Here is a 27,666-nt window from a genome sequence, read left to right on the forward strand (position 1 = left end):
TGGTAGTGAGAAACTTTGTTGTTTCTTTCTTTGTTTCTTTCTTTTGCCACACTGGGGGGCATGTGGGATCTTAGTTCCCCAAGCAGGGGTGAACCTGTGCCCCCTGCAGTGGAAGCAGGGAGTCTTAACCACTGGACCGCCAGGGAAGTCCCGAGAAACTTTGTTCTTTAAAATCATAGATCTTAAAACACTTGACTCTTTGAAATCCTACCAGTGAGAATGAACGGCTCTGAGATGTTCAGAGAAGTCACAACCTTGCCATCTAGTCCAGGTACAACTGTCTCAGATCAGGGTCTTCCCATCAAAGAAGGGACACAACATAATGTATTTATCTTAACTCTGGCTCCAAGGACAGTGCATTGAGCCCTTTCTGTACCCAGGCCTGTTAACTCTTTTTGTTTTTTAATTTTATTGAAGTATAGTTGATTTACAATGCTGTGCTAATTTCTGCTGTACAGCATAGTGACTCAGTTATACATACATATATATACATATTCTTTTCCATTATGGTTTATCAAAGGATATTGAATATACTTCCCTGAGCTGTATACAGTAGGACCTTGTTGTTTATCCATCCATCTGATATATAATAGTTTGCCTCTGCTAATCTCACACTCCCAATCATTTCCTCCCAACCCCCCCTTTGGCAACCACAAGTCTGTTCTCTATGTCTGTGAGTCTGTTTCGTAGATATGTTGATTTATGTCGTATTTTAGATTCCACATATAAGTGATATCATAAGATATTTGTCTTTCTCTTTCTGACTTACTTCGCTTAGTATGACAATCTCTAGGTCCATCCACATTGCTGCAAGTGACATTAGTTCATTCTTTTTTATGGCTGAGTAATATTCCACTATATCTATCTATCTATATCTATATCTATATAGATGGACATTTAGGTTGTTTCCATGTCTTGGCTATTGTGAATAGTGTTGCTATGAAAATAGGGATGCATGTATCTTTTCAAATTAAAGTTCTGTCTGGGTATATGCCCAGGAGTGGGATTGCTGGATCATGTGGCAACTCTGTTTTTAGTTTTTTTGAGGAACCTCCATACTGTTTTCCATAGTGGCTGCACCAACTTATATTCCCACCAACAGTGTAGGAGAGTTCCCTTTCCTCCACACCCTCTCCAGCATTTATTATTTGTAGACTCTTTAATGATGGCCATTCTGACCGGTGTGACCTGGTACCTCATTGTAGTTTTGATTTGCATTTCTCTAATAATTAGCAATGATGAGCATTTTTTCACGCGCCTGTTCCAGGCCTGTTAACTCTTTACTCTTTGCCTTACTTTTCTTTGAACCTATGAAAACACTGCTTTATTTAAATTTTATCTAGGGACTTCCCTGGTGGTCCAGTGGTTAAGACTCTGAGCTTCCACTGCAGGGGGCATAGGTTCCATCCCTGGTTGGGGAACTAAGACCCACATGCCCCACAGCATGGCCAAAAAATAAATAAATAAATTTTATGTATATCCCACCAAGACCTCTAATAACACCTATCTCTCTTTTTTGAGGCTGAACTTTGTTTCTCTTTTGAAGGAGCAAAAATAAAGTTCAGTTTTTGTTTTCAGATTTGAGTGATTTGATTGTATTTTAACATGTATATTTGAGTACATATAGTAATGGAACATTATAAATTCTGTAGAAAGATTTGTGATTATCCTTTATGAACGGTTTACTTTACCCTTTAATGGACAGCAACAAGACCTTTTGGTCAGTCAAATTTCTTAGTAAAATTGTTTTAATGATTTAGATGTAAATATTTCTAAGGAACAGTTTGAGACTGTGACTGTATGTCATTTGTAACTTCAGCCATCTGTTGAGCTTGCACACATGATGCATTCTAGCAAAAGATATTGATACTTTCCATATCATTTAAGATTGCAGTGGTTGTGCCATGGGAATTAAAAAGTGAAATGAAAATATAAAGACCTTTAAAATACACAGTGAGCAGATAGTTTGGATTAACTAGATACAGAAAATATAGCATTCTTTTTCATAAGAAAGTTGGATAGAGGAAACCATATTTTCCATATTCTTATTTCCAAAAGATTTTCTAATATGATAACAAGTGAAAAGAGAGGTTGTTCTACTGAAAGAGCTGTCCTAACTCTTTTGCTTAGCCACACTTGCATAGGTATTTTCAATTTCTTTGTCTTCAGGACACGTGTGGGTAAATTCTTCACGGGCATAGGCATTGTGGAGATAGCGCCAGACTCCTGAGAATTCTCCTGGAATGTCGAAATCACGGTATTTCTTTGCAGCAACCTAGGGTTTTGGAAAAAAAAAAGGAAAAAGCAATTGGTAGTGAGGGGCATCAGTAAAATGCCTAGTGTGTAAAAACATATGTCAAAAATCAGGATCATTGAAGACATGTTACCTACACAAAAAGTACTACAAAATAAACTTAAAGAATCTTGGATTTACTACTTTAATGTTTTGTCTACAAATGTAGACAAAACTCCATGCTTGTAATCATTTTTATATTTATGGTGTATTTAATTATGAATGTTTAGAAGAAGGAAGCGCAGAAAAAGAGCACAGATCTTTTCACTGTTTAGGGTCTGACAGTGTCTTACTTCTTTATGTATTCTTTGTGTCTGGCATAGGACCTGAGATAGAATAAGGTCTGTTCAATAAAAATTTGTTAAATTAATGATTAGATAATAATAATAATAATATTAATAGCTCACTTTATTATCACTTGTTATGATTCAGACACTTTTCTAAGTATTTCATATGCCTTAATTTAATTTTCTCAACAGTTCTGTGAAATGGGTACTATTACGCTTGTTTTATAGACAAGACAGTGGAAAACACCTTCTGATTTAGGAAGAAAGAAACAAGAAGTTTTTATGCTTCCCAGAGAAGATCATTATGGGTTTTTCCTCTGAGGAGAAAAAGGAGACATACCCTATGCATAATGATGATGACAAAGCCCTCGTATAAAAACTCACACTGAATGGTCACTGTGCTTCCTGTTGGCAACTCCCAAACTCCTCTCAGTCATTCAGCCTGCCCTATGAAGACTTACTTTAATAATGTTCAGTTTGGGTAACAAACTGCAGTCAGCCAGTGTCAGCTGATCCCCATCCAAGAACAATCTTCTGGAAACTGTGAGTTCCTCAGCACTATCTGCATCGATTTCATCTAGAAGTGGGGTGTTCAAGTAGTCATCCAGACGCTTAAATTCTTTGAGCAGAGATTTTTCAAAATCTGAGGCAATGGAGTCAAAGGGTTACTTATAAATGTGCAGTCTTCACGACTAAATACATTCCCAATATGCTTTTTTTTTAACATCTTTATTGGAGTATAATTGCTTTACAATGGTGTGTTAGTTTCTGCTTTATAACAAAGTGAATCAGTTATACATATACATATGTTCCCACATCTCTTCCCTCTTGCATCTCCCTCCCTCCCACCCTCCCTATCCCACCCCTCTAGGCGGTCACAAAGCACCGAGCTGATCTCCCTGTGCTATGTGGTTGCTTCCCACTAGCTATCTATTTTACGTTTGGTAGTGTATATATGTCCATGCCACTCTCTCTGTCACATCTTACCCTTCCCCCTCCCCATATCCTCAAGTCCATTCTCTAGTAGGTCTGTGTCTTTATTCCCATCTTGCCACTAGGTTCTTCATGACCTTTTTTTTTTCTTCGTTAGATTCCATATATATGTGTTAGCATACTGTATTTGTTTTTCTCTTTCTGACTTACTTCACTCTGTATGACAGACTCTTAACTCCATCCACCTCACTACAAATAACTCCATTTCGTTTCTTTTTATGGCTGAGTAATATTCCATTGTATATATGTGCCACATCTTCTTTATCCATTCATCCGATGATGGACAGTTAGGTTGCTTCCATGTCCTGGCTATTGTAAATAGAGCTGCAATGCAGCTAACCCTCAGAATGGGAGAAGATATTTGCAAATGAAGCAACTGACAAAGGATTAATCCCCAATATGCTTTTCACACATTTAGACATCTCTATATACTTAACTAGAATGCTCAACTACCCACTGATAAGACAGAATCAGATGTTTAATCAAATGGTGAGTAGACATATTTTTGGACTCTTCTTGAGGAGGTAAATTGGGAGGAGAGTCAAAGAAAAAGAAAGGTAATATATATTATCACTCAAGAAGAGTCAGAAAGTGGAATCAGAGACTAATAGCTCTCATGATTCAGAGAATAGTAAACCTATTCAAGATTCAGAGAATGATTCAGAGAATAGTAAACCTATTCAAGAGTGTGGGAAATGGTAGGTGCTATGGTTTAAGAAACCTTAAAGGTACACAAGACTGGGAAAGTTGGAGGGGTTAAGAAATACAGTCCAGCAGTTAGTTCACCCCTGGCATGTCAATGTTCTAATAGAGCTAAGTTGGTGATTGCTATATTGAATATTAGATTCTAAGTCCAATAAAAGTTCATGGAAGGAATTTCAGAAGAGAGAACAGAGAGTGAGATGAAGAGTATTCCCCAATATATACTATATATTCAGGAAAGTCCTATTTCAGTTGAGTCAGAATATGAGAGTGAGCATGTGAGTGAGAAAAACAAAAAGACTTAAAGAAAGGTATCTTACTCTTATTTGCCTCCTTTTGTGCATTCTTAATGTATGCAGAAAACTTGGCAAAGAGGTTACAGCCCACGTCAAAAGACTCCTTGTTCTTGGGACTCAGGTGAGGATACCTTAAAAAGAAACATCACTGCACATAACATTCACCCATAACAAGACATAGACCTGGTGTCTTAGTTGCACTGTACTGAGAGAAGTTTTGGAAAATTGTGCTGGAAACTGAAGGTGCTGAGAAACCTTTCATTGGAAATATGTTTTTTTCCCACTCTGAGAATACTTTAGCTTATAAAGTTCACAGGGAAACCAGCTGTTTGGAATTCAAAGCTCATTTATCTATAGAAACAATGTTTCAAATGGCGGTTGGGTCCCCATACTTGCTCCTAAAAGCCTGTTTGGCAGAAGATATGGTGGTAATACATTTTCAAAGATAAGTAGTAGGAAAAAACATGGCTTCAAATAACAAAATACATAAAAGAATAAAGAGGATGGAGAGGATGGGGGAAAAGTAGCCAAGATGTCCTCCTCTTAGTAATACAAAGTTAATTTAGCATAATAAATTAAAGTAATGTAATACTGTAATTTACCACATTAACAAATTAAATAAGGAAAACCGTATGATCATGAATAGATGCCCAAAAAGTGTTCAGTGAAAATCAATTCCTATTCATAAAACCTCACACTAGCAACTAGAAGTGGTTGAGCCAAACACTTAGCCATCTTCCTTGATCCCTCTTTCTCTCTATGCCCACATTTGATCCATTAGCAACTCCAGCCAGGCTACCTTTCAAAATGTATCCAGAATCTGTCCACTACTCACCACCTCCACTGCTCCCTGCCTGGTCCAAAGCCTATATTACTGAAACACTTTTTGATTATCCCCCCCTCCCATGCTTATCCCTCACACTCCCAGGATATTCTCCACCTGCTGCCAGGACAGTCATGTTAACACTTAAGTCATATCATGTCTCTTTCCTACTCATTACCTTGCAATGTCCCCATCTCATTCAGACTCAGAGCCCAAGTCTTCACAGTGGTCTACAAGGGCCAGTGTGATCTGAGCCAACCTTACCTTCTGCTCTCATCTCTTCCTACTCTCTTCCTTACTTCACTTCACACTGACCTCCTTGCTCTTCTTCAAATAGGCCTGACAAGCTCCCACCCCAGGTCCTTTTCACTTGGTCTGCCCTTAAATAAAGTGCTTTCCCTCATTTATGCACATGGCCCTCTCCCCGTCTTCTTTCAGGTATTTTAATCTGCTATATCCTCCTAAGTGAGGCCTTTCTCTGGCCACCTTATCGGACATTGCAACCTCTCCCCTGGCCCTAACACTCACTACTTCCCTCCCTTGCTTTACTTTTTCTTAGTATTTTTCATCATCTAAAATAGTTTATATTTTGCTTTTTATCTTGCTTATTTGCTGTCTTCCTTAACTAAAATGTAAGCTCTGCTAGGGCAGAGAGTTTTTGCCCATTTTATTCACTGATGTGTCCCAAGTGCCTAGAATAGTACCTGACACTTAGTAAGTATTCAGTAAATATTTGTTAAATGATTAAATGAATTTATTAATTTCTTTAACTTGGTCAAAAGTATCCATCAAAAACTTTCAGCAAGCATCATTTTAAATGGTGAAATGTTAGCACTATTTCCTTTAAAATCAGTAAAGGATGCAGATAATCATGATCACTACTGCACTTCAACATTGTGCTGAATGTACTGATCAGTAAGACAAGAAAAAACACCATTCTAAATGGTGACTCTACATTTTTTACATTAAGTTTAGGAACAAGACAGAAATGCCTACAATTACTATTATAGTTGACATTTTTCTGAGGTTTTAGCAAGTGGAGGAAGACAAGAACATAAAGCAATCAGTATAATTATTGGAAGAGAAGTAACAATATAATTGTATACTTAGAAAAACCAAGAAAGTATAAAAAAACAATTACTAGAATTAATGAGCTATTTTGGTAAGATGGCTAAATACAAATAAAACATTAAAGAAATAGCCTTTCTATGTTAGCAAGAACCAGAACGAAATGGATATTAGTACCGTATTCCACTTACAATAGTGACAAAAGTATAAAATATTTAGAAATAATTTAATACAAAAGGTATAGAATCAATATAAAAACAAAACACTATAAAATCTCATCAAAGAACATAAAACAGACATTTAGGTTCATAACCTAAGTGTCCATCAGTGGATGAATAGATAAAGAAGATGTGGTTTGACACACACACACACACAAACACACAAAATGGAATATTAGCCATGAGAAAGAAGGAAATCCTGCCATTTGTGCCAACATGAATGGATCTTGAGAGCATTATAGTAAGTGAAGTCAGACAAAGACAAATACTGTATGAATCACTTATATGTACAATCTAAAAAAGCCAAACTCATAAAGATAGAGAGTAGAATGCTGGGGGCTGGAGGAATTGGGGAGATGTTTAAGAGTAAAAACTTTCAACTAATAAATAAATAAGTCCAAGAAGTCGAATCTGCTGCATAGTGATTATAGTCAACAATATTATAAACTTCAAAGTTGCTAATAGTCTAGATCTGAACCATTATCACGACTAAAAATAAATGATAATTATGTGATGGAATAGAGGTGTTAGCTGATGCTATGGTGGTAATCATTTTGCACTATATAAATGTATCGAATCAATTTGTTGTATACCTTAAACTTACACAATGTTATATGACAATTATACCTCAATTTTAAAAAAAGAACATAAGATGATACCCAAATACTCAAATCATGTCCTCTGATGGGAAGAATTCACATCATAAAAATGAAATTTGTATAAATAGTAATACAAATTAAATGTAATTTCAATTAAAATCCAATAGTATTTTTAAAATTGAGGTAAAATTCACATAACATGAAACTCACCATTTAAACCATTTTAAAGTGTACAATTCATTGAGATTTTTAGTACATTCACAGTGTTGTGCACCCATCACCCCTATCTAGTTCCAGAACATTTTCATCACTCAAAAAGGAAACTGTGTTCCCATTAAGCAGTTACTCCCCATTCACTCCTTGAATCACTAATCTTTCTGTCACTATGGACTTGTTTGTACTGGACATTTCATGTAAATGGAATCATAAAATGCATGGCCTTTTGTGTTTGGCTTCTTTCACTTAGTATAATGCTTCGAGGTTCATCCTTATTCTAGTATGTATCAGCACTTCATTCCTTTTTATGGATGAATAATATTTCATTGTATGGATATACCACATTTTGTTTATTTGATAATCAGTTGACGGACATTTGTGTTGTTTTCAGCTCTTAGCTAGTGTGAATACTGTTGCTATGAACATTTGTGCATGTGTTTCTGTTTGAATACGTATTAGAACTAAGAAATGAATACAGTAAACTTGCAGGATACATGATTAATATAAAGAAATCTGTTAATTTTCTATACTCTAATAAAGAACTATTAGAAAGAGAAATTAAGGAAACAATCCCACTTACAATTATGTCAAAAAGAATAAAATACCTCGGAAAAAATTAACCAAGGAGGTGAAACACCTATACTCTAAAAACTATAAACATTGATGACGGAATTTGAAAATGATACAAAGAAATGGAAAAACATCTTGTGTTCTTGGATTGGAAGAATTACTATTGTTAAAATGTCCACACTACCCAAAGCAATCTACAGATTTAATGCAACCCCTATCAAAATACCCTGACATTTTCCACAGAACTAAGAACAAATAATCCTAAAATTTATATGGAACCACAAAAGACCCGCAAATACCAAAGCAATCTTGAGGAAAAGAAAGAACAAAGCTGGTGGTATCACAGTCTCTGACATCAGACTATACTACAAAGCTACAGTAATCAAAACAGTGTGGTAGTGGAACAAAAACAGACATAAATCAGTGGAATAGAAAAGAGAACCAAGAAATAAACCCACGCACTTATGGTCAATTAATCTACAACAAAAAGGAGACAAAAATATACAATGGAGAAAAGACAGTGTCTTCAATAAGTGGTCACAAAGAAAGAAAATGACAGGCCAATATCACTGATGAACCTAGATGCAAAAATCCTCAACAAAATACTAGCAAACAGAATCCAACAGCACATTCAAAGTATCATACACCATGATCAAGTGGGGTTTATCCCAGGAATGCAAGGATTCTTCAATACACACAAATCAAGCAATGTGATACACCATATTAACAAATTGAAGAAGAAAAACCATATGATCATCTCAATAGATGCAGAGAAAGCTTTTGACAAAATTCAACACCCATTTTTGATAAAAACCCTCCAGAAAGTAGACATTGAGGGAACTTACCTCAACATGATAAAGGCCATATATGACAAACCCACAGCCAACATCGTCCTCAATGGTGAAAAACTGAAACCATTTCCACTAAGATCAGGAACAAGACAAGGTTGCCCACTCTCACCATAGTTTTGGAAGTCTTAGCCACAGCAATCAGAGAAGAAAAAGAAATAAAAGGAATCCAAATCGGAAAAGAAGTAAAGCCATCACTGTTTGCAGATGACATGATACTATACGTAGAGAATCCTAAAGATGCTACCAGAAAACTACTAGAGCTAATCAATGAATTTGGTAAAGTAGCAGGATACAAAATTAATGCACAGAAATCCCTTGCATTCCTATACACTAATGATGAAAAATCTGAAAGTGAAATTAAGAAACACTCCCATTTCCCATTGCAACAAAAAGAATAAAATACCTAGGAATAAACCTACCTAGGGAGACAAAAGACCTGTATGCAGAAAATTATAAGACACTGATGAATGAAATTAAAGATGATACAAATAGATGGAGAGATATACCATGTTCTTGGATTGGAAGAATCAACATTGTGAAAATGACTATACTACCCAAAGCAATCTACAGATTCAATGCGATCCCTATCAAACTACCAATGGCATTTTTCACAGAACTAGAACAAAAAATTTCACAATTTATATGGAAACACAAAAGGCCCCGAACAGCCAAAGCAATCTTGAGAAAGAAAAACGGAGCTGGAGGAATCAGGCTCCCAGACTTCAGACTATACTACAAAGCTACACTAATCAAGACAGTATGGTACTGGCACAAAAACAGAAATATAGATCAATGGAACAGGATTCAAAGCCCAGAGATAAACCCACGCACATATGGTCACCTTATCTTTGATAAAAGAGGCAAGAATATACAATGGAGAAAACACAGCCTCTTCAATAAGTGGTGCTGGGAAAACTGGTCAGCTACATGTAAAAGAATGAAATTAGAACAATCCCTAACACCATAAACAAAAATAAACTCAAAATGGATTAAAGACCTAAATATAAGGCCAGACACTATCAAACTCTTAGAGGAAAACCTAGGCAGAACACTCTATGACATAAATCACAGCAAGATCCTTTTTGACCCACCTCCTAGAGAAATGGAAATAAAAACAAAAATAAACAAATGGGACCTAATGAAACTTAAAAGCGTTTGCACAGGAAAGGAAACCATAAACAAGACAAAAAGACAACCCTCAGAATGGTAGAAAATATTTGCAAATGAAGCAACTGACAAAGGGTTAGACTCCAAAATTTACAAGCAGCTCATGCAGCTCAATATCAAAAAAAAAAAAACCCAAACCAAAAATGGGCAGAAGACCTAAATAGACATTTCTCCAAAGAAGACATACAGATTGCCAACAAACACATGAAAGAATGCTCAACATCATTAATCATTACAGAAATGCAAATCAAAACTGCAATGAGATATCATCTCACACCAGTCAGAATGGCCATCATCAAAAAATCTAGAAACCATAAATGCTGGAGAGGGTGTGGAGAAAAGGGAACCCTCTTGCACTGTTGGTGGGAATGTAAATTGATACAGCCACTATGGAGAACAGCATGGAGGTTCCTTAAAAAACTAAAAATAGAACCACCATACGACCCAGCAATCCCACTACTGGGCATATACCCTGAGAAAACCATAATTCAAAAAGAGTCATGTACCACAGTGTTCACTGCAGCTCTATTTACAATAGCCAGGACATGGAAGCGACCTAAGTGTCCATCGACCAATGAATGGATAAAGAAGATGTGGCACATATATACAATGGAATATTACTCAGCCATAAAAGGAAACGAAATTGAGTTATTTGTAGTAAGGTGGATGGACCTAGAGACTGCCATACAGAGTGAAGTAAGTCAGAAAGAGAAAAACAAATACCGTATGCTAACACATATATATGGAATCTTAAAAAAAAAAAAAAAAAAAAAGGTCATGAAGAACCTAGGGCCAAGACGGGAATAAAGACACAGACCTACTAGAGAATGGACTTGAGGACACAGGGAGGGGGAGGGGTAAGCTGGGACAAAGTGAGAGAGTGGCATGGACATATATACACTACCAAATGTAAAATAGATAGCTAGTGGGAAGCAGCCACATAGCACAGGTAGATCAGCTCGGTGCTTTGTAACCACCTAGAGGGGTGGGAGGGAGGGAGATGCAAGAGGGAAGAGATATGGGGATATGTGTATATGTATATCTGATTCACTTTGTTATAAAGCAGAAACTAACCCACCATTGTAAAGCAATTATACTCCAATAAAGATGTAAAAAAAAAGTGGTTCTGGGAAAACTGGACAGCTACATGTAAAAGAATGTGATTACAAAAGTTTCTCACACCAGAAACAAAAAAATTACCTGAAAATGGATTAAACACCTAAATGTAAGACCTGAAACCATAAAACTCCTAGAAAAGAACCTAGTCAGAAGAACTCTGACATAAATCACAGGAATATTTTTTTAGATCTGTCTCCTAAGGCAAAAGATATAAAAGCAAAAATAAACAAATGTGACCTAATTAAACTTAAAACTTTTGTGCAGAAAAGGAAACCATTGACAAAATGCAAACACAACCTATTGAATGGGAGGAAATATTTGCAAATGATATGACCAATAATGTGCTAATATCCAAAATTTATAAACAGCTCATACAACTCAATCTCAAAAAAACAAAGAACCCAATTAAAATTGGGCATTGTGGAGAGGAGGAACCAAGATGGCGGAGTAGAAGGACGTGCTCTCACTCCCTCTTGCGAGAACACCAGAATCACCACTAGCTGCTGGACAATCATTGACAGGAAGACACTGGAACTCACCAAAAAAGATACCCCACATCCAAAGACAAAGGAGAAGCCACAATGAGACGGTAGGAGGGGTGCAATCACAGTAAAATCAAATCGCATAACTGGTGGGTTGGTGACTCACAGACTGGTGAACACTTATACCACAGAAGTCCACCCACTGGAGTGAAGGTTCTGAGCCCCACGCCAGGCTTCCCAACCTGGGGGTCCGGCAACGGGAGGAGGAATTCCTAGGGAATCAGACTTTGAAGGCTAGTGGGAATTGATTGCAGGACTTCGACAGGACTGGGGGAAACAGAGACCCCACTCTTGGAGGGTGCACACGGACTAGTGTGTGCATCGGGACCCAGGGGAAGGAGCAGTGACCCCAGGGGAGACTGAACCAGATCTACCTGCTAGTGTTGGAAGGTCTCCTGCAGAGGCGGGGGGTGGCTCTGTTTCACCGTGGAGACAAGGACACTGGCAGCAGAAGTTCTGGGAAGTACTCCTTGGCGTGAGCCCTCCCAGAGTCTGTCATTAGCCCCACAAAAGAGCCCACTTAGGCTCCAGTGTCCGGTTGCCTCAGGCCAAACAACCAACAGGGAGGGAACCCAGCCCCACCCATCAACAGTCAAGTGGAATAAAGTTTACTGAGCTCTGCCCACCAGAGCAACAGTCAGCTCTACCCACTACCAGTCCCTCCCATCAAGCCTCTTAGATAGCCTCATCCACCAGAGGGCAGACAGCAAAAGCAAGAAAAACTACAATCCTGCAGCCTGTGGAACAAAAACCACATTCACAGAAAGACAAGATGAAAAGGCAGAGGGCTATATACAAGATGAAGGAACAAGATAAAACCCCAGAAAAACAACTAAATGAAGTGGAGATAGACAAACTTCCAGAAAAAGAATTCAGAATAATGATAGTGAAGATGATCCAGGACCTCGGAAAAAGAATGGAGGCAAAGATCGAGAAGATGCAAGAAATGTTTAACAAAGACCTAGAAGAATTAAAGAACAAACAAACAGAGATGAACAATACAATAACTGAAATGAAAACTACACTAGAAGGAATCAACAGCAGAATAACTGAGGCAGAAGAACGGATAAGTGACCTGGAAGACAGAATGGTGGAATTCACTGCTGCAGAACAGACTAAAGAAAAAAGAATGAAAAGAAATGAAGACAGCCTAAGAGACCTCTGGGAAAACATTAAATGCAACAACATTCGCATTATAGGGGTCCCAGAAGGAGAAGAGAGAGAGAAAGGACCAGAGAAAATATTTGAAGAGACTATAGTTGAAAGTTTCCCTAACATGGGAAAGGAAATAGCCACCCAAGTGCAGAAAGCAAAGAGAGTCCCATACAGGATAAACCCAAGGAGAAACACGCCGAGACACATAGTAATCAAAGTGGCAAAAATTAAAGACAAAGAAAAATTATTGAAAGCAGCAAGGGAAAAACAACAAAAAACATACAAGGGAACTCCCATAAGGTTAACAGCTGATTTCTCAGCAGAAAGTCTACAAGCCAGAAGGGGAGTGGCATGATATACTTAAAGTGATGAAAGGGAAGAACCTACAATCAACATTACTCTACCTGGCAAGGATCTCATTCAGATTCGAAGGAGAAATCAAAAGCTTTACAGACAAGCAAAAGCTAAGAGAATTCAGCACCACCAAACCAGCTCTACAACAAATGCTAAAGGAACTTCTCTAAGTGGGAAACAAAAGAGAAGAAAAGGACCTACAAAAACAAACCCAAAACAATTAAGAAAATGGTCATAGGAACATACATATCGATAATTACCTTAAACGTGAATGGATTAAATGCTCCAACCAAAAGACACAGGCTTGCTGAATGGATACAAACACAAGACCCAAATATATGCTGTCTACAAGAGACCCACTTCAGACCTAGGGACACATACAGACTGAAATTGAGGGGATGGAGAAAGATATTCCATGCAAATGGAAATCAAAAGAAAGCTGGAGTAGCTATACTCATATCAGATAAAATAGACTTTAAAATAAAGACTGTTACAAGAGATAAGGAAGGACACTACATAATGCTCAAGGGATCAATCCAAGAAGAAGATATAACAATTATAAATATATATGCACCCAATATAGGAGCACCTGAACACATAAGGCAACTGCTAACAGCTATAAAACAAGAAATTGACAGTAACACAATAATAGTGGGGGACTTTAACTCCTCACTTAAACCAATGGACAGATCATCCAAAATGAAAATAAATAAGGAAACAGAAGCTTTAAATGACACAATAGAACAGATAGATTTAATTGATATTTATAGGACATTCCATCCAAAAACTGCAGATTACACTTTCTTCTCAAGTGCGTATGGAACATTCTCCAGGATAGATCACATCTTGGGTCACAAATCAAGCCTCAGTAAATTTAAGAAAATTGAAATCATATCAAGCATCTTTTCTGACCACAACGCTATGAGATTAGAAATGAATTACAGGGAAAACAATGTAAAAAACACAAACACATGGAGGCTAAACAATACGTTACTAAATAACCAAGAGATCACTGAAGAAATCAAAGAGGAAATCAAAAAATACCTAGAGACAAATGATAATGAAAAGACGATGATCCAAAACCTATGGGATGCAGCAAAAGCAATTCTAAGAGGGAAATTTATAGCTCTACAAGCCTACCTCAAGAAACAAGAAAAATCTCAAGTAAACAATCTAACCTTACACGTAAAGGAACTAGAGAAAGAAGAACAAACAAAACCCAAAGTTAGCAGAAGGAAAGAAATCATAAAGATCAGAGTAGAAATAAATGAAATAGAAACAAAGAAAACAATAGCAAAGATCAATAAAACTAAAAGCTGGTTCTTTGAGAAGATAAACAAAATTGATAAACCATTAGCCAGACTCATCAAGAAAAAGAGGGAGAGGACTCAAATCAATAAAATTAGAAATGAAAAAGGAGAAGTTACAACAGACACCGCAGAAATACAAAGCATCCTAAGAGACTACTACAAGCAACTCTATGCCAATAAAATGGACAACCTGGAAGAAATGGACAGATTCTTAGAAAGGTATAACCTTCCAGGACTGAACCAGGAAGAAACAGAAAATATGAACAGACCAATCACAAGAAATGAAATTGAAACTGTGATTAAAAGTCTTCCAACAAACCAAAGTCCAGGACCAGATGGCTTCACAGGTGAATTCTATCAAACATTTAGAGAACAGCTAACACCCATCCTTCTCAAACTCTTCCAAAAAGTTGCAGAGGAAGGAACACTCCCAAACTCATTCTATGAGGCCACCATCATCCTGATACCAAAACCAGACAAAGATACTACAATAAAAGAAAATTACAGACCAATATCACTGATGAATATAGATGCAAAAATCCTCAACAAAATACTAGCTAACAGAATCCAACAACACATTAAAAGGATCATACACCATGATCAAGTGGGATTTATCCCAGGGATGCAAGGATTCTTCAATATACGCAAATCAATCAATGTGATACACCATATTAACAAATTGAAGAATAAAAACCATATGATCGGAGATTAACCAAGATGGCGGAGTAGAAGGACGTGCTGTCACTCCCTCTTGCGAGAGCACCAGAATCACAACTGGCTGCTGGACAATCATTGACAGGAAGACCCTGGACTTCACCAAGGAGGATACCCCACGTCCAAGGACAGAGGAGAAGCCACAGTGAGACGGTAGGAGGGGCGCAATCAGAGTAAAATCAAACCCCATAACTGCTGGGTGGGTGACTCACAGACTGGCGAACACTTATACCACAGAAGTCCACCCACTGGAGTAAAGGTTCTGAGCCCCACGTCAGGCTTCCCAACCTGGGGGTCAGGCAACGGGAGGAGGAATTCCTAGAGAATCAGACTTTGAAGGCTAGTGGGAATTGGATTGCAGGACTTTGACGGGACTGGGGGAAACAGAGATCCCACTCTTGGAGGGCACACACAAAGTAATGTGTGCATCAGGACCCAGGGGAAGGAGCAGTGAGCCTGGGGGAGACTGAACCAGACCTACCTGCTGGTGTTGGGGGGTCTCCTGCAGAGGCGAGTGGTGGCTCTGTTTCACCGTGGGGATAAGGACACTGGCAGCAGAGGTTCTGGGAAGTTCTCCTTGGCGTGAGCCCTCCCAGAGTCTGCCATTAACCCCACCAAAGAGCACGGGTAGGCTCCAGTGTTGGGTTGCCTCAGGCAAAACAGCCAACAGGGAGGGAACCCAGCCCCACCCATCAACAGTCAAGTGGATTAAGGTTTTACTGAGCTCTGACCGCCACAGCAACAGGGAGGGAACCCAGCCCCACCCATCAACAGTCAAGTGGATTAAGGTTTTACTGAGCTCTGACCGCCACAGCAACAGTCAGCTCTACCCACCACCAGAGCCTCCCATCAAGCCTCTTAGATAGCCTCAACCACCAGAGGGCAGACAACAGAAGCAAGGAAAACTATAATCCTGCAGCCTGTGGACCAAAAACCACAGTTACAGAAAGATAGAGAAGATGAAAAGGCAGAGGGCTATGTCCCAGATGAAGGAACAAGATAAAACCCCAGAAAAACAACTAAATGAAGTGGAGATAGGCAACCTTCCAGAAAAAGAATTCAGAATAATGATAGTGAAGATGATCCAGGACCTCGGAATAAGAATGGAGGCAAAGATTGAGAAGATGCAAGAAATGATTAACAAAGACCTAGAAGAATTAAAGAACAAACAAACAGAGATGACCAATACAATAACTGAAATGAAAACTACACTAGAAGGAATCAATAGCAGAATAACTGAGGCAGAAGAACGGATAAGTGACCTGGAAGACGGAATGATGGAATTCACTGCTGCAGAACAGAATAAAGAAAAAAGAATGAAAAGAAATGAAGACAGCCTAAGAGACCTCTGGGACAACATTAAACGCAACAACATTCGCATTATAGGGGTCCCAGAAGGAGAAGAGAGAGAGAAAGGACCAGAGAAAATATTTGAAGAGATTATAGTCGAAAACTTCCCTAACATGGGAAAGGAAATAGCCACCCAGGTCCAGGAAGCGCAGAGAGTCCCATACAGGATAAACCCAAGGAGAAACACGCCGAGACACATAGTAATCAAAGTGGCAAAAATTAAAGACAAAGAAAAATTATTGAAAGCAGCAAGGGAAAAACGACAAATAACATACAAGGGAACTCCCATAAGGTTAACAGCTGATTTCTCAGCAGAAACTCTGCAAGCCAGAAGGGAGTGGCAGGATATACTTAAAGTGATGAAAGGGAAGAACCTACAACCAAGATTACTCTACCCGGCAAGGATCTCATTTAGATTTGATGGAGAAATCAAAAGCTTTACAGACAAGCAAAAGCTAAGAGAATTCAGCACCACCAAACCAGCTCTACAACAAATGCTAAAGGAACTTCTCTAAGTGGGAAACACAAGAGAAGAAAAGGACCTACAAAAACAAACCCAAAACAATTAAGAAAATGGTCATAGGAACATACATATCGATTATTACCTTAAACGTGAATGGATTAAATGCCCCAACCAAAAGACATAGACTGGCTGAATGGATACAAAAACAAGACCCATATATATGCTGTCTACAAGAGACCCACTTTAGACCTAGGGACACATACAGACTGAAAGTGAGGGGATGGAAAAAGATATTCCATGCAAATGGAAATCAAAAGAAAGCTGGAGTAGCTATACTCATATCAGATAAAATAGACTTTAAAATAAAGAATGTTACAAGAGACAAGGAAGGACACTACATAATGATCCAGGGATCAATCCAAGAAGAAGATATAACAATTATAAATATATATGCACCCAACATAGGAGCACCTCAATACATAAGGCAACTGCTAACAGCTATAAAAGAGGAAATCGACAGTAACACAATAATAGTGGGGGACTTTAACACCTCACTTACACCAATGGACAGATCATCCAAAATGAAAATAAATAAGGAAACAGAAGCTTTAAATGACACAATAGACCAGATAGATTTAATTGATATATATCGGACATTCCATCCAAAAACAGCAGATTACACGTTCTTCTCAAGTGCGCACGGAACATTCTCCAAGATAGATCACATCTTGGGTCACAAATCAAGCCTCAGTAAATTTAAGAAAATTGAAATCATATCAAGCATCTTTTCTGACCACAACGCTATGAGATTAGAAATGAATTACAGGGAAAAAAACGTAAAAAGGACAAACACATGGAGGCTAAACAATACGTTACTAAATAACCAAGAGATCACTGAAGAAATCAAAGAGGAAATCAAAAAATACCTAGAGACAAATGACAATGAAAACACAACGACCCAAAACCTATGGGATGCAGCAAAAGCAGTTCTAAGAGGGAAGTTTATAGCTATACAAGCCTACCTAAAGAAACAAGAAAAAGCTCAAGTAAACAATCTAACCTTACACTTAAAGAAACTAGAGAAAGAAGAACAAACAAAACCCAAAGTTAGCAGAAGGAAAGAAATCATAAAGATCAGAGCAGAAATAAATGAAATAGAAACAAAGAAAACAATAGCAAAGATCAATAAAACTAAAAGTTGGTTCTTTGAGAAGATAAACAAAATTGATAAGCCTAATGGCCAGACTCATCAAGAAAAAGAGGGAGAGGACTCAAATCAATAAAATCAGAAATGAAAAAGGAGAAGTTACAACAGACACTGCAGAAATACAAAGCATCCTAAGAGACTACTACAAGCAACTTTACGCCAATAAAATGGACAACCTGGAAGAAATGGACAAATTCTTAGAAAGGTATAACCTTCCAAGACTGAACCAGGAAGAAATAGAAAATATGAACAGACCAATCACAAGTAATGAAATTGAAACTGTGATTAAAAATCTTCCAACAAACAAAAGTCCAGGACCAGACGGCTTCACAGGTGAATTCTATCAAACATTTAGAGAAGAGCTAACACCCATCCTTCTCAAACTCTTCCAAAAAATTGCAGAGGAAGGAACACTCCCAAACTCATTCTATGAGGCCACCATCACCCTGATACCAAAACCAGACAAAGACACTACAAAAAAAGAAAATTACAGACCAATATCACTGATGAATATAGATGCAAAAATCCTCAACAAAATACTAGCAAAGAGAATCCAACAACACATTAAAAGGATCATACACCACAATCAAGTGGGATTTATCCCAGGGATGCAAGGATTCTTCAATATACGCAAATCAATCAATGTGATACACCATATTAACAAATTGAAGAATAAAAACCATATGATCATCTCAATAGATGCAGAAAAAGCTTTTGACAAAATTCAACACCCATTTCTGATAAAAACTCTCCAGAAAGTGGGCATAGAGGGAACCTACCTCAACATAATAAAGGCCATATATGACAAACCCACGGCAAACATCATTCTCAATGGTGAAAAACTGAAAGCATTTCCTCTAAGATCAGGAACGAGACAAGGATGTCCACTCTCACCACTATTATTCAACATAGTTTTGGAAGTCCTAGCCACGGCAATCAGAGAAGAAAAAGAAATGAAAGGAATACAAATTGGAAAAGAAGAAGTAAAACTGTCACTGTTTGCGGATGACATGATACTATACATAGAGAATCCTAAAACTGCCACCAGAAAACTGCTAGAGCTAATTAATGAATATGGTAAAGTTGCAGGATACAAAATTAATGCACAGAAATCTCTTGCATTCCTATACACTAATGATGAAAAATCTGAAAGAGAAATTATGGAAACACTCCCATTTACCATTGCAACAAAAAGAATAAAATACCTAGGAATAAACCTACCTAGGGAGACAAAAGACCTGTATGCAGAAAACTATAAGACACTGATGAAAGAAATTAAAGATGATACCAACAGATGGAGAGATATACCATGTTCTTGGATTGGAAGAATCAACATTGTGAAAATGAGTATACTACCCAAAGCAATCTACAGATTCAATGCAATCCCTATCAAATTACCAATGGCATTTTTTACTGAGCTAGAACAAATCATCTTAAAATTTGTATGGAGACACAAGAGACCCCGAATAGGCAAAGCAGTCTTGAGGCAAAAAAATGGAGCTGTAGGAATCAGACTCCCTGACTTCAGACTATACTACAAAGCTACAGTAATCAAGACAATATGGTACTGGCACAAAAACAGAAACATAGATCAATGGAACAAGATAGAAAGCCCAGACATTAACCCACGCACCTATGGTCAACTAATCTATGACAAAGGAGGCAAAGATATACAATGGAGAAAAGACAGTCTCTTCAATAAGTGGTGCTGGGAAAACTGGACAGCTACATGTAAAAGAATGAAATTAGAATACTCCCTAACACCATACACAAAAATAAACTCAAAATGGATTAGAGACCTAAATATAAGACTGGACACTATAAAACTCTTAGAGGAAAACATAGGAAGAACACTCTTTGACATAAATCACAGCAAGATCTTTTTTGATCCACCTCCTAGAGTAATGGAAATAAAAACAAAAATAAACAAGTGGGACCTAATGAAACTTCAAAGCTTTTGCACAGCAAAGGAAACCATAAACAAGACGAAAAGACAACGCTCAGAATGGGAGAAAATATTTGCAAATGAATCAACGGACAAAGGATTAATCTCCAAAATATATAAACAGCTCATTCAGCTCAATATCAAAGAAACAAACACCCCAATCCAAAAATGGGCAGAAGACCTAAATAGACATTTCTCCAAAGAAGACATACAGACGGCCACGAAGCACATGAAAAGATGCTCAACATCACTAATTATTAGAGAAATGCAAATCAAAACTACAATGAGGTATCACCTCACTCCTGTTAGAATGGGCATCATCAGAAAATCTACAAACAACAAATGCTGGAGAGGGTGTGGTGAAAAGGGAACCCTCTTGCACTGTTGGTGGGAATGTAAATTGATACAGCCACTATGGAGAACAATATGGAGGTTCCTTAAAAAACTAAAAATAGAATTACCATATGACCCAGCAATCCCACTACTGGGCATATACCCAGAGAAAACCGTAATTCAAAAAGACACATGCACCCGAATGTTCATTGCAGCACTATTTACAATAGCCAGGTCATGGAAGCAACCTAAATGCCCATCAACAGACGAATGGATAAAGAAGATGTGGTACATATATACAATGGAATATTACTCAGCCATAAAAAGGAACGAAACTGAGTCATTTGTTGAGACGTGGATGGATCTAGAGACTGTCATACAGAGTGAAGTAAGTCAGAAAGAGAAAAACAAATATCGTATATTAACGCATGTATGCGGAACCTAGAAAAATGGTACAGATGAGCCAGTTTGCAGGGCAGAAGTTGAGACACAGATGTAGAGAATGGACATATGGACACCAAGGGGGGAAAACTGCGGTGGGGTGGGGATGGTGGTGTGCTGAATTGGGCGATTGGGATTGACATGTATACACTGATGTGTATAAAACTGATGCCTAATAAGAACCTGCAGTATAAAAAAACAAACAAAACAACTAATACTAAACTTTCATTGGGTTATTTGTATGGAAATATGTTAATATAAATGTTTCAGACATTACATGAAATTTCTAAAAATCTTATATTTGTATTTGTATGGAAATATGTATGGAAATATGTTAATATAAATGTTTCAGACATTACATGAAATTTGTAAAAATCATATTTGTATTTGTATGGAAATATGTATGGAAATATGTTAATATAAATGTTTCAGACATTACATGAAATTACTAAAAATCTTATATTTGTACTTGTATGGAAATATGTATGGAAATATGTTAATATAAATGTTTCAGACATTACATGAAATTTCTAAAAATCTTATATGTTCTGGTATAATGTTATAAGTAATAATCCTAGTTATTACTTTAAAATGTATATCTCAGAAATAACTAATTTTCTTGTCAACTGCATTATTATGAACTGTCATCAAATCTTTAACCGTGGTCATTTTTAAGTCTTTTGTCATTTACAGACAGTTCTGGGTGTACTCTGATGATTTTGCAAATATGTTCCTATAAAAGGGTTTCATCTTCAAGAAATACATGGAAAAGACTCTGACAAGTACAGGTTTCTGGTAACGGACTGTACTGCTGAACTGAATGAATAAGCATTTTCAGAACTCTAATGAAAAACTGATGAACTCATAAAAGTGCTAACAAAAGATCAAGACGAAAAAAAAAATTAATTACATGGGACTGAGTGAACTGATGAGGATGAGTATAATTTTTGTGACTTTCTGTCTGAATTTAAAAAAAAAAAAAAAAAAAAATTCCACAAGGACTCAGAGGCAAAGAATATACAAATCAATTTTCACTGCAAAGTAAAGGAGCTGTTACAGTGGAGGATTACTGGACTGAATGTCAATACTATGACATAGTATGAGTGTGTTTCACGTTTGGTAATTGCAATCATTGTTGCTTTTGTTGTGGTCATCCATGTACAATGCTTGGTGTCAGTCGATTTATCTCTTGTAAAAATAAAATACAGTGTGTGTGTGAAAAAAAAAAAAAAAAAAAAAAGAAGTTCAGGTTAGTTAAAGCATTTTCGCTTTAGTAGTAACTTTCAGCCAAGTGGTAAATTTCAATTAAGCTTTAAATGAATAGTAGTAAAATACTGACATGAGTATTATTAATATGGTAGTTACTGCATTTCTATAGAAAGATTGTAACTTTTACTATTATTGTTCTATGTAAAAAGTTTATGATTGTATGCTAAAATTTCAGACACAGACCCTCAGTTTTAGTCAAAAAGGTTCTATTACATAAAGCAGATCATATGTAAAGAGAAATCCAGCTTAAAGTTTCAAAAGGCTGATGGTATTAAGCCCATCTGGTGGAAGCAGCCACCCCTGTGCCCCAGTTCCGGCTCTGCCACTTACTGTGTGACCTCAGGCAATGGACTTCATCTGTTGGGGCCTCAGTGTTCTCATCCATAAAATAGGCATAATAATATTACCTCATAGGAATGTCATGAAAATTAAGTAAAATAAGATTGTGCTGCAAATGGGTTACAGGTGTGTCCCAGACACTGCTTCCCACCTCACTCCAGCTGCCATTGTTACTGGCTGAATTGTGTCCCCCCTACCAAATTCATGTTGATGTCCTAACCCCCAGTACCTCAGAATATGACTGTTTGGAGGTAGTGCCTTTAAAGAGGTAACTAAGTTAAAATGCGGTCACCGGGGTGAGCCCTAATCCAGTATGAGTGGTGTCCTTATAAGGAAATTAGGACAAACACAGAGGAAGCCCATGTGAAGACACAGGGAGGAAAAGATGGATGGGAGGCCTCAGAAGAAACCAATCCTGCCAACACCTTGATCTCAGACTTTCAGCTTCCGGAATTGTAAGAAAATAAATCTCTGTCGTTTAGGCCAAAAAAAAAAAAAAAAAAATGTCATAATACATACTACATCCTTCTTTTAAAAAAATAAAAAATAAAAAAAAAAATAAAAATAAAAACCAGCTCCCATCAAGCCTCTTAGATAGCCTCAACCACCAGAGGGCAGACAACAGAAGCAAGAAAAACTATAATCCTGCAGCCTGTGGACCAAAAACCACAGTTACAGAAAGATAGAGAAGATGAAAAGGCAGAGGGCTATGTACCAGATGAAGGAACAAGAAAAAACCCCAGAAAAACAACTAAATGAAGTGGAGATAGGCAACCTTCCAGAAAAAGAATTCAGAATAATGATAGTGAAGATGATCCAGGACCTTGGAATAAGAATGGAGGCAAAGATTGAGAAGATGCAAGAAATGATTAACAAAGACCTAGAAGAATTAAAGAACAAACAAACAGAGATGACCAATACAATAACTGAAATGAAAACTACACTAGAAGGAATCAATAGCAGAATAACTGAGGCAGAAGAACGGATAAGTGACCTGGAAGACAGAATGATGGAATTCACTGCTGCGGAACAGACTAAAGAAAAAAGAATGAAAAGAAATGAAGACAGCCTAAGAGACCTCTGGGACAACATTAAACGCAACAACATTCGCATTATAGGGGTCCCAGAAGGAGAAGAGAGAGAGAAAGGACCAGAGAAAATATTTGAAGAGATTATAGTCGAAAACTTCCCTAACATGGGAAAGGAAATAGCCACCCAAGTCCAGGAAGCGCAGAGAGTCCCATACAGGATAAACCCAAGGAGAAACACGCCGAGACACATAGTAATCAAAGTGGCAAAAATTAAAGACAAAGAAAAATTATTGAAAGCAGCAAGGGAAAAACGACAAATAACATACAAGGGAACTCCCATAAGGTTAACAGCTGATTTCTCAGCAGAAACTCTGCAAGCCAGAAGGGAGTGGCATGATATACTTAAAGTGATGAAAGGGAAGAACCTACAACCAAGATTACTCTACCCGGCAAGGATCTCATTTAGATTTGATGGAGAAATCAAAAGCTTTACAGACAAGCAAAAGCTAAGAGAATTCAGCACCACCAAACCAGCTCTACAACAAATGCTAAAGGAACTTCTCTAAGTGGGAAACACAAGAGAAGAAAAGGACCTACAAAAACAAACCCAAAACAATTAAGAAAATGGTCATAGGAACATACATATCGATTATTACCTTAAACGTGAATGGATTAAATGCCCCAACCAAAAGACATAGACTGGCTGAATGGATACAAAAACAAGACCCATATATATGCTGTCTACAAGAGACCCACTTTAGACCTAGGGACACATACAGACTGAAAGTGAGGGGATGGAAAAAGATATTCCATGCAAATGGAAATCAAAAGAAAGCTGGAGTAGCTATACTCATATCAGATAAAATAGACTTTAAAATAAAGAATGTTACAAGAGACAAGGAAGGACACTACATAATGATCCAGGGATCAATCCAAGAAGAAGATATAACAATTATAAATATATATGCACCCAACATAGGAGCACCTCAATACATAAGGCAACTGCTAACAGCTATAAAAGAGGAAATCGACAGTAACACAATAATAGTGGGGGACTTTAACACCTCACTTACACCAATGGACAGATCATCCAAAATGAAAATAAATAAGGAAACAGAAGCTTTAAATGACACAATAGACCAGATAGATTTAATTGATATATATCGGACATTCCATCCAAAAACAGCAGATTACACGTTCTTCTCAAGTGCGCACGGAACATTCTCCAAGATAGATCACATCTTGGGTCACAAATCAAGCCTCAGTAAATTTAAGAAAATTGAAATCATATCAAGCATCTTTTCTGACCACAACGCTATGAGATTAGAAATGAATTACAGGGAAAAAAACGTAAAAAGGACAAACACATGGAGGCTAAACAATACGTTACTAAATAACCAAGAGATCACTGAAGAAATCAAAGAGGAAATCAAAAAATACCTAGAGACAAATGACAATGAAAACACGACGACCCAAAACCTATGGGATGCAGCAAAAGCAGTTCTAAGAGGGAAGTTTATAGCTATACAAGCCTACCTAAAGAAACAAGAAAAAGCTCAAGTAAACAATCTAACCTTACACCTAAAGAAACTAGAGAAAGAAGAACAAACAAAACCCAAAGTTAGCAGAAGGAAAGAAATCATAAAGATCAGAGCAGAAATAAATGAAATAGAAACAAAGAAAACAATAGCAAAGATCAATAAAACTAAAAGTTGGTTCTTTGAGAAGATAAACAAAATTGATAAGCCATTAGCCAGACTCATCAAGAAAAAGAGGGAGAGGACTCAAATCAATAAAATCAGAAATGAAAAAGGAGAAGTTACAACAGACACTGCAGAAATACAAAGCATCCTAAGAGACTACTACAAGCAACTTTACGCCAATAAAATGGACAACCTGGAAGAAATGGACAAATTCTTAGAAAGGTATAACCTTCCAAGACTGAACCAGGAAGAAATAGAAAATATGAACAGACCAATCACAAGTAATGAAATTGAAACTGTGATTAAAAATCTTCCAACAAACAAAAGTCCAGGACCAGACGGCTTCACAGGTGAATTCTATCAAACATTTAGAGAAGAGCTAACACCCATCCTTCTCAAACTCTTCCAAAAAATTGCAGAGGAAGGAACACTCCCAAACTCATTCTATGAGGCCACCATCACCCTGATACCAAAACCAGACAAAGACACTACAAAAAAAGAAAATTACAGACCAATATCACTGATGAATATAGATGCAAAAATCCTCAACAAAATACTAGCAAAGAGAATCCAACAACACATTAAAAGGATCATACACCACGATCAAGTGGGATTTATCCCAGGGATGCAAGGATTCTTCAATATACGCAAATCAATCAATGTGATACACCATATTAACAAATTGAAGAATAAAAACCATATGATCATCTCAATAGATGCAGAAAAAGCTTTTGACAAAATTCAACACCCATTTCTGATAAAAACTCTCCAGAAAGTGGGCATAGAGGGAACCTACCTCAACATAATAGAGGCCATATATGACAAACCCACAGCAAACATCATTCTCAATGGTGAAAAACTGAAAGCATTTCATCTAAGATCAGGAACGAGACAAGGATGTCCACTCTCACCACTATTATTCAACATAGTTTTGGAAGTCCTAGCCACAGCAATCAGAGAAGAAAAAGAAATAAAAGGAATACAAATTGGAAAAGAAGAAGTAAAACTGTCACTGTTTGCGGATGACATGATACTATACATAGAGAATCCTAAAACTGCCACCAGAAAACTGCTAGAGCTAATTAATGAATATGGTAAAGTTGCAGGATACAAAATTAATGCACAGAAATCTCTTGCATTCCTATACACTAATGATGAAAAATCTGAAAGAGAAATTATGGAAACACTCCCATTTACCATTGCAACAAAAAGAATAAAATACCTAGGAATAAACCTACCTAGGGAGACAAAAGACCTGTATGCAGAAAACTATAAGACACTGATGAAAGAAATTAAAGATGATACCAACAGATGGAGAGATATACCATGTTCTTGGATTGGAAGAATCAACATTGTGAAAATGAGTATACTACCCAAAGCAATCTACAGATTCAATGCAATCCCTATCAAATTACCAATGGCATTTTTTACGGAGCTAGAACAAATCATCTTAAAATTTGTATGGAGACACAAAAGACCCCGAATAGGCAAAGCAGTCTTGAGGCAAAAAAATGGAGCTGGAGGAATCAGACTCCCTGACTTCAGACTATACTACAAAGCTACAGTAATCAAGACAATATGGTACTGGCACAAAAACAGAAACATAGATCAATGGAACAAGATAGAAAGCCCAGACATTAACCCACGCACCTATGGTCAACTAATCTATGACAAAGGAGGCAAAGATATACAATGGAGAAAAGACAGTCTCTTCAATAAGTGGTGCTGGGAAAACTGGACAGCTACATGTAAAAGAATGAAATTAGAATACTCCCTAACACCATACACAAAAATAAACTCAAAATGGATTAGAGACCTAAATATAAGACTGGACACTATAAAACTCTTAGAGGAAAACATAGGAAGAACACTCTTTGACATAAATCACAGCAAGATCTTTTTTGATCCACCTCCTAGAGTAATGGAAATAAAAACAAAAATAAACAAGTGGGACCTAATGAAACTTCAAAGCTTTTGCACAGCAAAGGAAACCATAAACAAGACGAAAAGACAACCCTCAGAATGGGAGAAAATATTTGCAAGTGAATCAATGGACAAAGGATTAATCTCCAAAATATATAAACAGCTCATTCAGCTCAATATCAAAGAAACAAACACCCCAATCCAAAAATGGGCAGAAGACCTAAATAGACATTTCTCCAAAGAAGACATACAGACGGCCACGAAGCACATGAAAAGATGCTCAACATCACTAATTATTAGAGAAATGCAAATCAAAACTACAATGAGGTATCACCTCACTCCTGTTAGAATGGGCATCATCAGAAAATCTACAAACAACAAATGC

The 27,666-nt window shown here is 37.2% G+C and overlaps 1 protein-coding gene across 1 annotated transcript in view; it reads right to left on the bottom strand.

The window, feature by feature from the left end:
- Positions 1-390: 390 nt before the first annotated feature.
- The window catches only part of CLIC2 (chloride intracellular channel 2), a 45,645-nt gene continuing 18,369 nt past the window's right edge, over positions 391-27,666 (bottom strand). The window contains exons 4-6 of the mRNA XM_059911708.1: positions 4,596-4,702; positions 3,042-3,223; positions 391-2,275 (exon numbers count right to left, since the gene is read on the bottom strand). Coding sequence (XP_059767691.1) covers positions 2,114-2,275; positions 3,042-3,223; positions 4,596-4,702 — 451 coding nt within the window. The 3' untranslated portion in view covers positions 391-2,113. The remainder of the gene's footprint in view (positions 2,276-3,041; positions 3,224-4,595; positions 4,703-27,666) is intronic.

This window comes from Balaenoptera ricei, chromosome X, assembly GCF_028023285.1.
Source record: "Balaenoptera ricei isolate mBalRic1 chromosome X, mBalRic1.hap2, whole genome shotgun sequence".
In the NCBI taxonomy this organism is placed as follows: domain Eukaryota; kingdom Metazoa; phylum Chordata; class Mammalia; order Artiodactyla; family Balaenopteridae; genus Balaenoptera; species Balaenoptera ricei.